The sequence below is a fragment of the Amphiprion ocellaris genome, chromosome 23 (assembly GCF_022539595.1).
Source record: "Amphiprion ocellaris isolate individual 3 ecotype Okinawa chromosome 23, ASM2253959v1, whole genome shotgun sequence".
In the NCBI taxonomy this organism is placed as follows: Eukaryota; Metazoa; Chordata; class Actinopteri; family Pomacentridae; genus Amphiprion; species Amphiprion ocellaris.
Window position 1 is genome coordinate 22,168,291 of NC_072788.1, and position 16,587 is coordinate 22,184,877.

Sequence of the window (16,587 nt, forward strand, 5' to 3'; positions counted from 1 at the left end):
TCGGGATCTCTCTCTCTTCGCCAGCCTCCTCCCTCTCTCTCCTCATTTTGTTTTATTAAAATAATCACCTATCGATTCATCAGTAATAGATTGTTCCATATACAGTGGCTCTGCCGGTGCTGGAATGAAGGAATCCCAATCAGCCTCATGATCATTTTGTTCTTACTCAAATGCAACCATTTAATTAAATGACTTAATTAGTCTGGGGTGATGACAGAAAACACAACAAACGTCTAAAATAGCTGTTGCTGTGTTTATTCATGCGTGTGATTAGTCACCAAATAATTAATTTTTCTACCTTCGCTAGTTGGTTAAAGTAATTATTGATATTTTAACAGTGTGGAACTGCTTTTGTATCTCCACATAAAACCCGGCAACCCCCCTGCTCCACGCAGATGTTTTAAACCAAGTTCAACCTACCAGCCAGCAGCAGATGGTTCCCCCACATAAAGAGTTGGGTTCTGCTCAAGGTTTCTTCCCTGTTAAAAGGGTGTTTTTCTTGCCACTCTCGCCTTAGGGCTGCTCTGGGGGTTCAGGCATATGGGTTCTGTAAAGCGACCTATAATTGGTGCTATATAAATAAAATTGAATTGAATTGAATTGAAAATTGGAAATGGGGACAAACGACTTCTTTTAAAACCAACTCACTTTAGCAGTATTTTGACTTATGAAATGAAAATACGGTTGTGCTGTGCCGGAATCAACATTCACATGCTGTAACCACTCGAAACCGGTGCGGCAAAACAGAATCCTGCTGTTGCTTGTTACGCTATTATCACTATCATCAGACTTGGTAAACCAATTAGCGCGGTGACAAACGATCACATCCAGGTTGGAGCAGAGCTGACGGTTTTTACTTTTACACGAGTTGACTTCCGTTTAACTGACGGGGATTTTCGTCATGAAGTACGTCACCACTTGTGGGAACCGGGCAGCTGTTGGGGCATTTGGGCAATCAATTAGGATGTTTTTGTGCATGACTTGGCATGGTGATATTTTAAGGATGTACTGGAAGGAACACGCCAGAGGGGTTGAGATTACATGTTCAGTCGGATTTATAAATGTCTCAGGATGAGTAGCAGCAGCTGAATGTCAGCTGGGGGAGGAATGTCTGGACTGCTTGACCCAATGTGCTTCTCAGACTCACTTAAGAGGAGAAAAAATGATTCATGAAAGGTGACTTGATTATTTTCATTGTCTATTAACCTGTGGATTATTTGTTTGCAGTTGTTTTGTCTATAAAATGTCAAAAAATGGTGAAATATGTTCCCCAAAGCCCGACGTGACGTCCTCAGATGTTTTTTTTTTCCCCACAACCAAAATATATTTATTTTAGTCTCAAAGAAAGTCAAAATAGTTAAATTATATAAGTCCCAATAAGTCCGCTAAGGACTTATTGGGACTTATCCACCGGAAATCGTACAATAACTGAGCAGCATTGACGGAGTACTGCGCTCTTTGAGTGCTTTTCTTGTTTGTTCTTTTGTTAAACAGGTGGAAAAGGTCTCAGTGTTGTGAGAATCTTTGACCTGTTTTCTAGGTTTTTTTCCCAACAGCACAAATTTATTCAGTTTAATCTCAAAAAGAATCAAAATAGTTCAATTATTTGATAGTTGACAACTAATTGATTAATCACTTTACAGTAGATTTTTGGCTTTTTGACAGGACCGCAGCTTGCAGAAAAATGTAAAAATCCTTTTATCAAACAGGTGAAATATATTTTAAAAATACAGGTTTCCTTTTTGTTCATTTTAGTGCAGCTGCCTGCCTCATTCTTTGTTTTTTCAAAATACAATCACTTGTTTCTCAAAAATAAATCTTGAAACTTTGAATTTTCTAACTACACTGACAAATTGCCTTTATTAAAAATAGATTTTTAGGACTCATTTAAACCAAAAACACGACATTCTGCAGTATAACACAATAAATGACATCAGTTGATTAGTAAGTTTGTCTGGTTTGTTAAATACTGTTCTGTGATTCTGCACTGTAAGTATTTCTAACAACAGTTCTTCAGAAAAAAACACTTCTTACAAAGGCTGTGGTTGAATTAATTAATAAGGACACCTAGATTTTCACTACATACACCACTACAGCTCTGTGTTTAGTTAGCGATGATGAGCCAGTGGTGACTTTTACCTCGTCTTTTCTCTGTCATAGCCTCAGTCAACGCAGCACAGAACAGAGAAAGCTGACATTGGGAGATGTTTTGTAATAAAATAGATGGATGTTTAATTCTGAACACGAGGAGGGCTTAAAGTACTCAGAGCACTTAATGAAGCAAGTTTTATTCAACTGCGTAGTAGATCAGAGATAAAGTTGAAAAGAGATTTCTTTGTTTTCTGAAATCTGATATGTTTTTACTGCTTTGTACTATTGTAAGTACATCCCCTACTTTACGATCGGTCTGATAAATGCATTTTGACACAAATTGGCCGAATTGCTTCCTGCACCGTGTGAATGTCATCTGACTGAAGATCTTTTTCTCTTTACTCCGGTTAAACTGGCCTCTCTGTTTGTCATGTTCTCCTAAATTCTTTTGTAAAAGGCTGTCAGCTTTCACTCCTTAGATCACAATTCTGCTGCAGCTCATTTGTATTGCTGACAGCATCCCAAGGGGAAACGTTTATTGTCATTGTTTGTGAATTTATTATTCCTTTAAGACTTTTTTTGTTTACTTTCATTTTTTGTTTCTGCTGATTGATTATGTTTTACTGTAATTACTTAAAATATCATTAAGAGCCAAAAGAAAACCAACAGTAATTATATTAGTTCACTGGGGTTTCATTTACTGAAGCATAATAGACATTTTTGTTTATCAATCACAGAAAACTGCATAGATTTGCCCCAAACGGCCCATTTTGAGCCAGTAAATACCTTCCTGATGCTACACTGATTTTTTTTTTTTTTTTCAAATCTGGAGCTGAGAGGAAACTGTCATAAACGAACAAACAAATAGCCTTGTTGCTTGACGTTACATGACAAAGGTTGCTGATTAATGTAACTGTTGGAAATACAAACACGGTATAAATTAATGCCACTTCCTGACTCTTTGCACATACGTGACTCATTCTTACATGACATATACGAGTAATCCTTATTCTCCTGCTGGAAAACGTGAATATAATTTCTTAAGAAACTTTTCTACGTTGAACATACGGGAACAATTCTCTGAGCTTATAATCCCCTCCGTTTTTTTTTCTCATTTTTTAAAATTTGGGGAAAGAAACAAAAGTGAACTTTTTAAATCCCTTTTAAAATAAACATATCACAAATGCATTTGCATCCTTGAGCCCGTTGTTTACTGGAAAACACCACGTGAGAACAACGTGGCATTGGATTTAAAATGCAGCTTTGTTTACCAGCCCCCGCTGAGAAGGATGATGATGATTGGATTCAGGCTGCAGCCATCGATCCTGACTGCAAAATTCCTGCGTGGAGATGAGGAAAAGTTAGGAGCTCTGAAGCAGCTGTCTGCAGACTCCACCTTTACCACCGCTACCTTCTGTTTCTGAGTCATGTCATTCTCTATGCACTGTATATGGAGTTCATATGATTCGAACGATAAATCATCCAGGTTAGAAGGCTGATCTAACTCGCCCCGTCTGCCTGCAGGTGGAGTAACCCGTATGACGGTGTCGCTGGTAGTCATCATGTTCGAGCTGACTGGTGGTCTGGAGTACATCGTTCCGCTCATGGCTGCAACCATGACAAGCAAATGGGTGGCAGATGCTTTTGGAAGAGAAGGAATTTATGAGGTGAAGCGTCTGTGAGCGTTTATGAACGTTGCCGCTTTGATGACAAAAGGTCCGATGTTGTATCTGTTCTTGGCTGCACTTTTGACAGCTTATTTGGTCGAAAAATATTTCTCCCCAAAATTCCTGTCAGAAAATACACACCATATTTTCCCTCTGGATGTCCTCCACCTACAAAACATGCTCTCTCTGCTGTTCTGCAGGCTCACATCAGGCTCAACGGTTACCCGTTCCTGGAGGCGAAGGAAGAGTTCGAGTACAGCAGCCTGGCGGTGGACGTCATGAGGCCGAGGAGGGCCGATCCTGCCCTGGCGGTGCTCACGCAGGAGGGCATGACTGTCGGGGAGGTGGAGGTATGGACACATGAACATGTGACGCCATACAGTGACTGATGCAGCGCAGAAGAAGCAGTAAAACACAGTAATATGGAAAGCTGCAATGCTACGTACAGCAGAACATGTGTATAGATGGAGAGAAAAAACTCTTTTTTCACTAAATTTGGAAAGAACAAGTGACTGCTGAAATTACTTTCCCTCTGGGTGTCCAGGATGTTTAGATTTTTTGGTTTAGATGTTGTTCTGTTCACATTATCCTTCAAATATGAGGACATAAAACTCTACAAATGGCTAAAATACTCAAATACAACTATCTTCTAAGCTTGTAAGCTGTTCACTTTGAATCATGTTACATCTTTTTTTGTTTATCTGCAGACGTTAGTGGAGAGCACTCACTACAGTGGCTTCCCCGTGGTCGTCTCTCAGGAGTCCCAGAGGCTCGTGGGATTTGTGCTCAGGAGAGATCTGCTCATATCGATAGGTCCGGACTGTCTTTCTGTACACATGAAGATACATCCATTATTTATACACCGCTTCACTGGGGTCGCATGGTGGCTGGAGTCTATCCCAGCTGACTTAGAGTGAAGGCAGGGGACACCTGGACAGGTCACCAGTCTGTCACAGGGCTACACATAGAGACAAACAGTCACGCTCACATTCACACCTACAGACAATTTAGAATCATTAATTAACGGTATAAGACTGTGGGAGGAGGCCGGAGTCCCCGGAGAAAACCCACGCATGCACAGGGAGAACATGCAAACTCCATGCAGGAAGTGCTCAGGCTCAGGTGGGACGTGAACCAGGGATCTTCTAGCTGCATTCAACAGTACTAACCACCAATCCACTGTGCAGCTTCAAACACAAAATACATTATTATTTAATACTTTATGTAAGTTAAAACATCAATTTCTTACATTTTGAAGACTGACTAAAGAACACCAGGTCTGAAATTGTTGCGTCATCACCCAGATTAACGCCTCTTTCCCATTTTTTTCCCAACATTTTAATCACTTTAAAGCCAGGATTTTTTCACTAGAATTGACAAACTTACAGAATTATCATCCAGATCTGTAGCTCGTCTCTTCTTTACAGAGCGTTCTAGTGAGTTTTACCTCATTATTTAGCGGTTCCATCTAGGATTTTACAATTTTCACAGCTTTAAGTTTAACAACTCACTGTATATAACCTGCTGTAGATCCAAGCACACAGAACTATTAAGGAATATAATGCAGACAAGTTAGCAGCTGTGTCTAAATCTTAGAAGGTTGTTTGCAAAGTTTACACTTGACTGTTTTTGTCAATCTGTTTGAAGAAGATGCATGAAGTTGTCAATTCGTTTGGAGTCGACTCCCAATAAATGCTCAGTAAATGTTTAATAGGTTTAAGAAGAGATCAACTTTATTAATCTTGGAGGATATTGTTTTGCCAGAATAAAATAAACAAAAGTTAGTGAAATATACACAAATACAGAGAGGTTAGGAATTAAATAGAAATAAACAAAAAAGAACACAAAGTACAAAACGCAGTGTCTAAGTGGATGTCAAGGAATAGTGTCTAAAAATACCCCAAATAAACAGATTAGTTCAATAATTAATGAATAAAAAAAATAACAAAAGTACAAAATGTAAACTGTAAACTAAAATAAAAACAGATACACTACTGTTCAAAAGTTCAGAGTCTCTTAGAAATGTCCTAATTTTTGAAAGAAAAGCATGCTTTTTTTCAATGAAGACAACATTAAATGAATGATAAATCCAGTGTAGACATTGTTAATGTGGTAAATGACTATTGTAGCTGGAAACAGCTGATTTTTAATGGAATATCTCCATAGGGGTGCAGAGGAATATTTCCAGCAACCATCACTCCTGTGTTCTAATGCTACATTGTGTTAGCTAATGGTGTTGAAAGGCTCATTGATGATTAGAAAACCCTTGTGCAGTTATGTTAGCACATGAATAAATGTGGGAGTTTTCATGGAAAACATGGAATTGTCTGGATGACCCCAAACTGTAGATAAACAGAAAGTGAATTGAAAGTAAAGAGATGTATTGCACTTGACAGTGACGACCAAGCGGTCTCCATCCGTTTGGGCCAGTTTAATATTTAGAAAATACAGCACTGTTCAGATATTCTCTTCATCTGACTGCAAAATTAGTGGATTAATCCTGGAGTGCTGTTGATTGATGATTGTCTGATAATGAGAATCTCAACCTTCACACTGCAGCCAGACACCAACGTTGTATGCACATCTTGTTTCTGTGGCTAAAAAATATGTTACTACAAGTTAAAATAACAAATGTGTGCCACCAATCAACATTTTAAATCCCCCTTTGCTTCTTTTCCTGCCTCTCCTTTCAGACAATGCCAGGAAGCGTCAGGAGGGCGTGGTCAGCGCCTCCCAGGTGGTGTTCACTGAGCACGCTCCGACCCAGCCTGATGATGCCCCGCCTCCCCTCCGCCTCCGAGGCATCATGGACCTGAGCCCCTTCACCGTCACCGACCACACACCCATGGACATCACTGTAGATATCTTCAGGAAGCTGGGGCTACGACAGTGTCTTGTTACACATAATGGGTAAGAAAACACACACATGCAGTAGGAATTGATTTAACATTAACTGTGACTATTTGCCACCCACAGATTCCCAAAAAGACAAACCTTTTTGTGAATTTACTCCCAGAAACGGCTTGTTGTCAGGGCAGAGTCCTCAAATGTGGCTTTTGCTTTGAGTTAACATTTAAGATAAGAAATCGCAGCACAGGAAACGAGATGAACAACAAAATAAACCGACTGCACTCCCACATCTGTAGGCATTAGAGGAAGATATCTTGAGGAAATTGTGCTTACGAAGGGCAGGAAGGAGTGACGGAGGGATGTGTGGGAGAGACTGAGGTCAATCCACTGTCAGATCATGCATTGAAGAGAAAGCAGGGAGGAAGACATGGATTGCTGATGGAGGGTGTGGTTGTTAGCAAAAGTCTAGAAACTTCTCAAGGTGTGTTTACTCATATCTCTGTACTGCCGCTAATCCGATCACCACAGACTTCATTCAGCACATTTTAGGTCGTCCATCTGTTGAAGTAGCATAGTTCATATGAAGGTCCCCATAATGGAAAACCTGGCATGAATACAGCCACAAACCCTGCACAGCATTTGGCATCTGGCCGATGAGAATACAAGCACAGGAAGAAGAGCTGTTTCTCTAAATCTGGCGTTGGATCAGTTTCCTGCTACTTTTGGTTTTCTTGAAGCTCATAAAACTCTTAAAATCTGCTTCTTCAAAGCGATCTCTGTGCTGAAGACATTCATGGTTCATAAACTTTGCTTGGGAATCTCAGCAGAGGATGAGTAGCTGGTGGATTTATTTACGTTATTGCAAATCCGTCTCGAAACCTTGACTGTGCAACAAGAAGAGAAAACAGTGAAGCTCAGATGAGAGCTGTGTTGATTTGGGGTCATTTTTGTGTCACTGGGGGATGCTTTTTAGCATTCCTGGGCATTTTTCTGCTCCACACGGGTTCAGGGACGTATTGATGGATAAAAACTTTGGTTTAATCGAATTTCTATTATGAGATATTATATTATTAGCCAGCGGTCTGTTTGTTTAGTCTGTTTGTTATTTATGTTTTATTATGTATTTTGCTTTTAATTCTATTATTTTTATATAGTTCGATTGTTTTTATCTTAGTTTTATTATTTTAGTCTTTTGATCTTGTTTTTACTCTTCTGTGCAGCACCTTGGTCAACTCTGGTTGCTTTAAAGTGCTTTATAAATAAATTGGATTTCATTTCATTTGAGCAGTCAAAGATATTTACAGAGCCTCCTTGGAGGTTTTCTCTGTTGCTTTTTAACATTAAATCATGTAAATATTTTGGCTTTTTGGACAAGAATTTGCAAAAAAAAAAAAAAAGAGCGAACAAAACAACTCTTTAATGTCAAAGTCAAAACAGATTTCTGCAAAGCAATGTCAGTTCATTTAAAATTACAAGTCGTTGGATATAAATTCACCCCCTTTAAAGTGACTCCCCTAATTCAACACAGGTGCAACCGATTGGTGCGAGTCACACAATTAGTGAATGTGAGTGGCGAAGAGAAAGCAACTGTTGCTGAAGCTCGTAATAAATCTCAACTACAGTTCACCAGAAGGTATGTGGGAGACTCTGAAGTCAACTGGAAGAATATTTTTAGTCTTATGAGACCAATTTTGAGGTTTTTTGGCCATCAGGAACTAAACACTACAGATAGTAACAGAAACACAATGAAGCATGGTGGTGGCTGCATCATGATGGAGGGATGTGTCCTGGTAGTAGACCCTGGAAGGTTTGTAAAGGTCCACAAAAAGTTAAAAGACAACACAGTGAATGTTCTGGAGTCCAAACCTCAATCCAACTGAGGATTTGTGGCTGGAATTGAACAGGGCTGTTTACTTGTGACCCCTGTGGAACCTGAAAGTTTTGCCATCGAAGAATGAGGTAAAAATAGTTCTGAGATCCATCCAGACAGGCGATCAGAGGTGCATCTACTAAATCCTGACTTGTAGGGGGTGAATACTTTTGCAGTCACTTACTTGATATTTTAGATTTTTAGTTAATTTGCATTACTTTGTATAAATCTGATTTCACTTTGACGTGAAATCCCACTTTATTAGAAATTCTTGTCAAAAACGACCATGAAAATAATATAAAAGTATTACATTAAAAAATACTGAAAAACAATTAAAAAAGGGAACTCTACTGTCACAGGTTCACATTTGAGCAGGTTTATGCTTGAAAAAAATCCCTTAGAATAATATTTGGTTTTAACAATTGCTGCTGATTAAGTTTCGGTCTTTCATAAAACACTTAACACAGTCGGATGAATTTAGACCTGCCTAGTCAGATAGAAACTATGCTAAAAGCTGCTGTGTTTATTCAGTAAGTTGACATGTACGCAATCAGAGATATTTACCAAAACTTTCCTCTCACTTGGTTTGAAATCATCAACACCACTCCCGGCTGCACCGAGGCTCACCAAGCTGAACTTTTCACACACGCTGCAGTTATGTGTCAGACTTAATACCAGGCTTTGTAATGACAGAGTACAACATCTCTCTGCAGAATTACATTCAGACAGACCAGAACGAAGACGTGAGAATAAACTTAATCAGTGTTTGATTCATTTTGCTGCCTCGTTTCCCGGCGGTCGCTCATGCACACTCGGGCCTCGCTTGTTTACACGGAGGTCTGACATGTTCAAACACACGGCTTTCAGGCTTTTGGAAGAGAAATTGTGTGTATTCTTGTGCGATCACAGAAGTAGTCTAAGTTACCGCCGCTGTCAAACAAGCTCACACACCCAAATGTAATCATGCAGCTTGTGGTTTTGCTGTCACTTTCTCTTCTTGGCACAGCGTTTTAATATTTCAGCAGCAGCGCTGTTGTGGACAAGGAACATGGTGAGAGTCGGTCTGAGCGGGGAGTAAGGATTTGGTGTTCATGGACAGAATCCTTTAGAGAAAATGAAGAACTAACTGCAAGAAAAGGAAATAGAATGTGACAAGATGGAAGAGCGGAGGGGTTGCAAATGTAAAAACTAAGCTAACTTTATTAGCTCAAATCAGAGGATAAGGCTGCAGCAGAGAGGGCTGACTTAGCCCCACTAACTCAGACATTATATTCACTTTGTTTGCCCAGATTAAATTCTGTAGGTCCAGACATCGAGCTCCTGCTCCAATCATGCCCTGTCAGCTGTAGTTCATTAAAGATTTAAAGAATGTTCATACAAGATTTCTTGCAAGTTTTCTTCTTGTGTAATTTTTTTCTTAAAACTACTTCAAAACAATAATAATAATAATAATAATAATAATAATAATAATAATAATTCTATAGCACTTTTCTTTTTTGAGTTACGGAGTTCTTTACAATATAGGACAACAAAGAAGTTAACAACATTCATAGAAAATGCAATTAAAGTATGATGTACATATAAAATATAATACATACATATACATGCACATACACATAAATACACATGGGTCATTCCAGAATTGGAGGACATTTAGGCTTCAAAGTATAAATAAATGAACTTTCTCTTTTACAGCTTTCTGCTCCATATTCATCAATAATAGGTAATAAACTATCAAAGGCTTGATTGGCCCAGCTTCCACATCAATAGTACCATTCTTATTCCATGTTTTATGTGTTGTTTGCTAACCCTACTCTAATCACAGTAACAGGGTTGCTAATCCATGCTAATGTGATCTTTTTCTCAGCAGTAGAAGTTAGATATTTAACTAGCTGTTACTGCTGACCAAGAGGACAAACTGACTGATGGAAAAAAGTCAAAAGAATTAGTCTGATCCTGATAATATGAGGTAGAGTGAGACATTCAATCAAGGCTGACAATGTTATGAAAATATGAATAATAGAAGAGAGGAGATAGCTTTGCTCTACCCATTATTTAGGAAAACTGTTTGATGTTAATTCCAGCGTTTCATGTGATTCAATGTTTTCTTCTTCTTCCACCAGCTAAAAAGGTTTTGCTAACAGGGTTGTTGTGGGACACACGTTCCATGCATAATTATTATTATATAAAATATTATGTTGATTAAAGAAAATGTTCCCACAATTACAAGAGACATCAGTGAAAAAAGTAACACAAAAAAGGAGATTTAAATTTAATTTTAACTGCTTTATTTGAGATTCAATTTGGTCATCAGTGGGGTGGGACAAGAGAAAAATGTAATTTTAGGGGGAACTCCAGACTTATTTGGTGTTTAAAAGAATATTTTCAAACATTCTTTTCGCCTAGTTTTTCTAGATTTGGTCTCAGGACTTTTACATACATGGATTATTACTCCGCCAAGGAATGGCAGAGTTATGTAACGATCGTGTGAATCCGTCTGTCTATCTCTCTGTTTGAAACATTACTCAAAAACGGACTTGGATGAAATTTTCAGGGAAGGTCAGAAATGACACAAGGACCAAGTGATTAGATTTTGGCATTGATGCGGCTTATAGTCTGGATCCATGGATTTGTTAAGGATTTCCTATTGCCAGATATAGCTGCCGCTGTAACCATGATGTGAACACTGTGTCAGTTACCTGCTGACGATCACATGATTGCGATCCTACTACAAAATGACCATGATTTATCAGTTGGAAATCATACAAGGAACAAATGATTGAACTGTGGGGTGTTTCTAAGTCCCATCCTGCCACCCGCTACATATTTAGGTCATGTATGTAGCAAACCCCAGCCAGACAATGGTGAAGCTCCTGATGTTTCACAAAGCCTTGATTTACGTTCAGCCATCAGCCTTATTTTGAACACAAATTCACCTTTCTGTCCTTCACTCCTTTCTTCAGGAAACATCGTAAGAGCTTGTCCCCATTCCAGCTAGGCGCTTATAAGTTTCTACACATCCTTTGCTAGACAGCAACAGCGTGGAACCGTTTTCTTTCATCTTTATGTGAATTTTTGGACTTTTCGGCAGCATCTTCGTCATGTCAAGAAACCGTTTCTTAGATAAACACTTCCTGTGCCTCTGGAAAGCTAGTGAACTTCTGAGAGGCAGTTGAAAGGAAAGAAGAGTCAAAACTGATGCTGCAGAGGATGAAGTATTTTGACTTTTAGGCCGCAGCATGGATTGTTTTCCAGAAAAATGCTGCCTGTACTCGGTGACATCTGTTTTACTCCTCCTGTCTGCTTAATGTTTTTCTTTTGTCCAGCTGCTTATGTTTAAAGCAACTTAATGACATCATTATGGGCGTTTTTTTCGTCTTAACTTGTGCACCACAGAATAAAGAAATAAAGCTCTTCATCATCTGTATGTACTGTACACCCTTCATCTTGAAGATCAGTTTGGTGCATCTCCAAGCTGCTTTCATTTGGGCCTGTTGTTAAAGTTTCCTGGTGTGGCATTAAGTCCGGTTATACCTAAACGTGTCCACAATTGCACACATTATGTAAATTTACCTGAAGCTTAAATTTGTTACTGCATGCACTGTACCAGTCGTGAGGAGTTGTTGTGTTTTCTACATGCTTACCATCAACGTGAAGAAAAGCAGGCTGTTCCTCATTGCTTTTCTACAGAGCAAAATATGAAAATCTGTGAGCAAAACAAATGGAAATCAGCCGCCGTGCAACCAAAACTCTCAGATTTCAGCTCTACGCGTTCACCTCTGGGGCTTTAAGCTGCTGCTCTCCACCTTAATATAAATAACCACTTTAAGGGGGCACTTGTTGCCTTGCCCACAGGTGCTTTTTCAACATCGCACACAGCTGTTGTCAGGCACAGTGGGCTCCCTTCTGTATTCACATCAGATGGCCGCTCACTGGCCAACAACAGAAGGCTGAAGTCACATCAGAGAGAGAGTACAGAAAGGCTTTTTCATATTTAACAAACAGGAAGTAGAGGCAGGAAGTGGAAGTATGGACAACAGGTGCAGAGGAGGAAGTTGTTGTCTGATTTCTGAGGTTTTAAAGCCACACATTTGCTAATTTTCTGGAAATGAAGACATCATGAGGCCCACAGAAGAAAGACCCTGAGGCTGTGTGATTTCTGTGCTTGTTTCAGGACAAGTTACTGTTAATTTTATCACTTCGACAGGCAACAGTGGTATTTTCCCAGACTGTATTTAATGCAAGGCTGCCTAGTTAGCAGGACTCGTATCTAGCTGATTTGTCATTGCTGTTCTGGGAGTTGGAAGACACTCTGCCTGGTTTTCAGTCTGTTTGTAGATTCAAATTGAAACAATGTATTATGCTGTTCTTTTTTTTTTTTAGAGCTTTATTTACATCACCTCCTAGCCACAAAATCTTTGAGCGCTTTATTCTGTTCTGACATCTTTGATCGCATTTTGTCAGGAGTCACATCTTCATGCGTGAAGTTATGAAGATGTTTTCACATCTGGCCGGACGGTTCAAGAAGAACAGCTGGTTGTTTGGTAGATCTGTTTGAAAGCTGTTATATTTATTTTTGTCAGGGGAAAAGGCTGGGGACATCTTCAGTTTTTGCAGTCATTCTTGTATTTTCTGACTTCTCTAAACTGTTATTACTCAACCTGCTGGTTCCCACTGAGACTATAAAGCTGTTTATTAGAGGAAAGTATCTTCGTTATGTGGACAAAAACAAATTAGTTGGTTAATGTTCATGGTAATAGAGGAATTTCTTACCCTTTAAACCTTTAGAAACGAAAAGACGCGCATCCCTTCTTCTTGGTTGTAAATTATTGCATTTCAAACTATTCTACTTGCTCTTCCTTCATGAAAAACATGTCTTGACAAAAGTAATTTTGATTTTACATCAGATTTCTGATCCCCAAATCACATATTTTTTTCCCAATTTGTAACTCACTGAGTATCCCATCATCATCGTTCTGATATTTACGGATTATAGAAAATACAAAATAAGAAAACCCTTTATTAGTCCCACAGTGGAGAAATATGCAGTTACAGCAGTAAAGATAGTCAGGAATGAAGTACAAAAAATAAAATTGTGAAATCGTAATTACTAATATCTAAAAATAACGACTATAACAATAATTTCACAGATTTTTAGTTTTTAGATCAAAAGAAATACTGATGGAGTATTATTATGATCATTATTATTATTATTATTGCTTATTAATTTAATTCAAGATTTGATTAGAAAAATGTGTTTTTCATCTTTTAGTCCCGTTTTTGCATCAAATGTGAATTCTTTCTTTTCCATCCGCTGGTTATTTTCCATTTTTTAAAGAGTTTGCCAGCCTTCTACAGATGTAAGTAAAACTTCTCCCAGTGCTGGAAGCAACCACTGACAACTCTGGTAGGGTTTCGTAGTGGAATGTGGTCGTGTTGCGCAATTAATCACTGCACATCTTAAACCAGTTTCCTTCTCCTGTTTCTCCACATACATGACCTCATCAGGAACTAGATTTTTATCTTTGTTTGCTCGGTTTTCACTCTTGTTCCTAACCCCGGGTTTGAACTTGAAGGCTTTTTTAGCATCACAGCTCTAATTGGCTCCAGTGTGTACTTTCTGTTGACTCTTTCATGTTTCATTGGAGCTTTCATGTAACTCTGATGTGCTGCTCCAAGCCGCTCCCCCATGAGCCTGTAATAAAACCGAGCCACAGCGTCGAGATAGGAGGCCAGGAATCGGCTGACTGCGAGCGTTTCTGCTTTCAGTCTCTGCTTTGACTTCCCGTGACGAAGCAAACCGAGTTTGATGTGAAGTAATCTGACTTTTGTTCTCTTTCTGTGCTGCTAGGAGGCTGCTGGGAATCATCACCAAAAAGGACATACTCAAACACATGGCGCAGATCGCCAACAGAGACCCCGAGTCCATCCTCTTCAACTGAACTCCTTCATCCTTCCTCCTCCTCCTCCTCTCCTCTGTGGAGCCAAAGGACACGAAAACACCAGCTTGTAAACTGAAATGCACCTTTACCTCTTCAACTTTCGCCGAGACATTTGGGCTTCATTTGCACACGAGTAGAGAACAAAAGGTTTTTTTGTTTTTGTTGTGATTTGAAGGCGTTTTTTGACTTTCTGAAACAGTGACTCATCCTGACGCTGAAACAAGTCAGTGGAACACTTCACATCTGCTACTTTTGGCTTTTTTCTGTTCTCTATTTTCAACTTAAAAGAGGGAGTGAATAAAAAAAAGAAAAAATCTTCATCTCCCTAATTTTGCCGTCTTGCAGCTCTGCTCCACCTGAGAGAAAAGGGAGGCGGGAACAGATAATCCTCTGTTGTAGAAACTGACAAGAGGAGCCGAGGCGGTGGTGGAGGAGGGAATAAAGACATCGGGGAAGATAAAGAGAGGCTCTGGGAGCTCTGTGCCTGCCCTCCGGCCATCATAGCAAGCCCAGACAGAGTCCTCTGAGCCAGGCTGATGGATGCTCACCTCCCCCCTCCTCCTCCACTCCTGAACTGTGAGGTTTCCTGTAGCCTCAGGGCTTGAAGGATCCAGGAGTGTGAGAAGAGGATCTAATGCACACACTCCAAAAACACTTCCATGACAGCCTGGGAACTGGCCAGAAGCGTCCGTTTGTCTTGAGATTTGCGATGCGGCTCCAGCCTGGGAACTATGCAGTTGTCGTCTTGCCATACAGACTCTCAGATTTGCAATATGGCGAATATATTCTCGTACAGAAAAATCACACAGACAATGCTGCAGAAACCATGTCATGCCTTACGGGAACCGTGGAAGTATTTCTAATCATGACACACAAATTATTTATGTAAATGTAAAATTGTTTGTCCCACTAAATTATTTCACTGAATCGCTGCTTTGTGTCTGTTTTTATTTTGTAATCGTGTCTAATGATCATTTCCGTGAGAATGTGAAGCTGACATTCTTGTTTCTTTGTTCCATCAGAGTCAGGAGGCTAAGCAGATCGTTCCAGACGTCAGTCAGTTTTCAGGGCCCCCAAAGAAGAACCACATCCTAGGAGTCGCCCATTAGGGTCTTGTGAGGTAAATTAGTCTTAGAGGAGGGACCAGATCAAGAGAAATTTAAAGACAGTGATTAAAGTGGCTAAAAAGGAAGCTGCATTGATCAGTGCACTGGCTTAGTTTTCAGATAAAGTGAAAAACTATTTTAATGCTGCTAGGTTTTCACATACGAGGAAGTTAACGTGGTGTTTTCGTGCACAAGAATAAACAAATCTTTAAAGAAGAATAAACAAATTTTAAAAAGCAGATGTTGCGAGTCAATAGGGAGTGTAGGAAGCAATAAAAAGTAGTAGAAATATTTACATTGTGCAGGATGGATGGATGGGTAGGTAGGTAGGGTGATGGATGGTTGCATGCATGGATAGGTAGGTTGGATGGATGATGGAAAGGGAGGTAGATGGATGGATGGATGGATGGGTAAGATGGATGGATGGGTAGGTTGGATGGATGGATGGACGGACGGGTAGTTGGGTAAGTAGGATGGATGAATGGTTGGATGGGTAGGTAAATGGATGGATGGATAGATAGATAGATGGAACAATTGTACAGACAGATCGAAGAAATAGCAATATGGTACCTAAAATGCTGGTGTTTCGAGAAATCTGCAAAAATTGGTGGTATTTACTATAAAAATAAAGTATTCTAAGAGTACAGAAAACAAAGTACTGTGAAGTACAAAAGGTGCAATTTGAAGCTAGAGCTAATAATAAAGAGTATATAGGTTTAGGGGTCCAGGTGGGCCTCAAATGTGCAAATTATTCAGAATGTGTGTGCAGATTTACATAGTATATGATGGAAACAACTAGAATAATAATCCAGTTTAAAAGGCTGTGCATTAATGTCACACACTGAGTTTATAGGGAGAGTTAGGGAAGAAAGGTGGCTTTAATTAACAAAGTAACGAGTAGTTTAATGGATAATTAACATTATTATTAGTCGCAGCTTTAATTTGAACAGATTTGAGTTCAGTTATCAAGGAAAAAACCCCTGTTACCTGTAAACACTTTAGAATGTTAGTTTTGTGTTAATATAAAGTCACCGATGATGTTGTCACTAATTATCGTTGGG

At 39.3% G+C, this 16,587-nt stretch overlaps 1 protein-coding gene across 3 annotated transcripts in view; it reads left to right on the forward strand.

The window, feature by feature from the left end:
• clcn5b (chloride channel, voltage-sensitive 5b) overlaps nt 1-15,347 on the forward strand; it is a 43,315-nt gene extending 27,968 nt beyond the window's left edge. For all 3 annotated transcript variants that reach the window (XM_023261546.3, XM_035944215.2, XM_023261553.3), the window contains exons 13-17: nt 3,616-3,758; nt 3,959-4,108; nt 4,466-4,571; nt 6,452-6,668; nt 14,330-15,347. In XM_023261546.3, the coding sequence (XP_023117314.1) occupies nt 3,616-3,758; nt 3,959-4,108; nt 4,466-4,571; nt 6,452-6,668; nt 14,330-14,420 (707 nt within the window). In that variant the 3' untranslated portion in view covers nt 14,421-15,347. The remainder of the gene's footprint in view (nt 1-3,615; nt 3,759-3,958; nt 4,109-4,465; nt 4,572-6,451; nt 6,669-14,329) is intronic.
• Nucleotides 15,348-16,587: the final 1,240 nt, after the last annotated feature.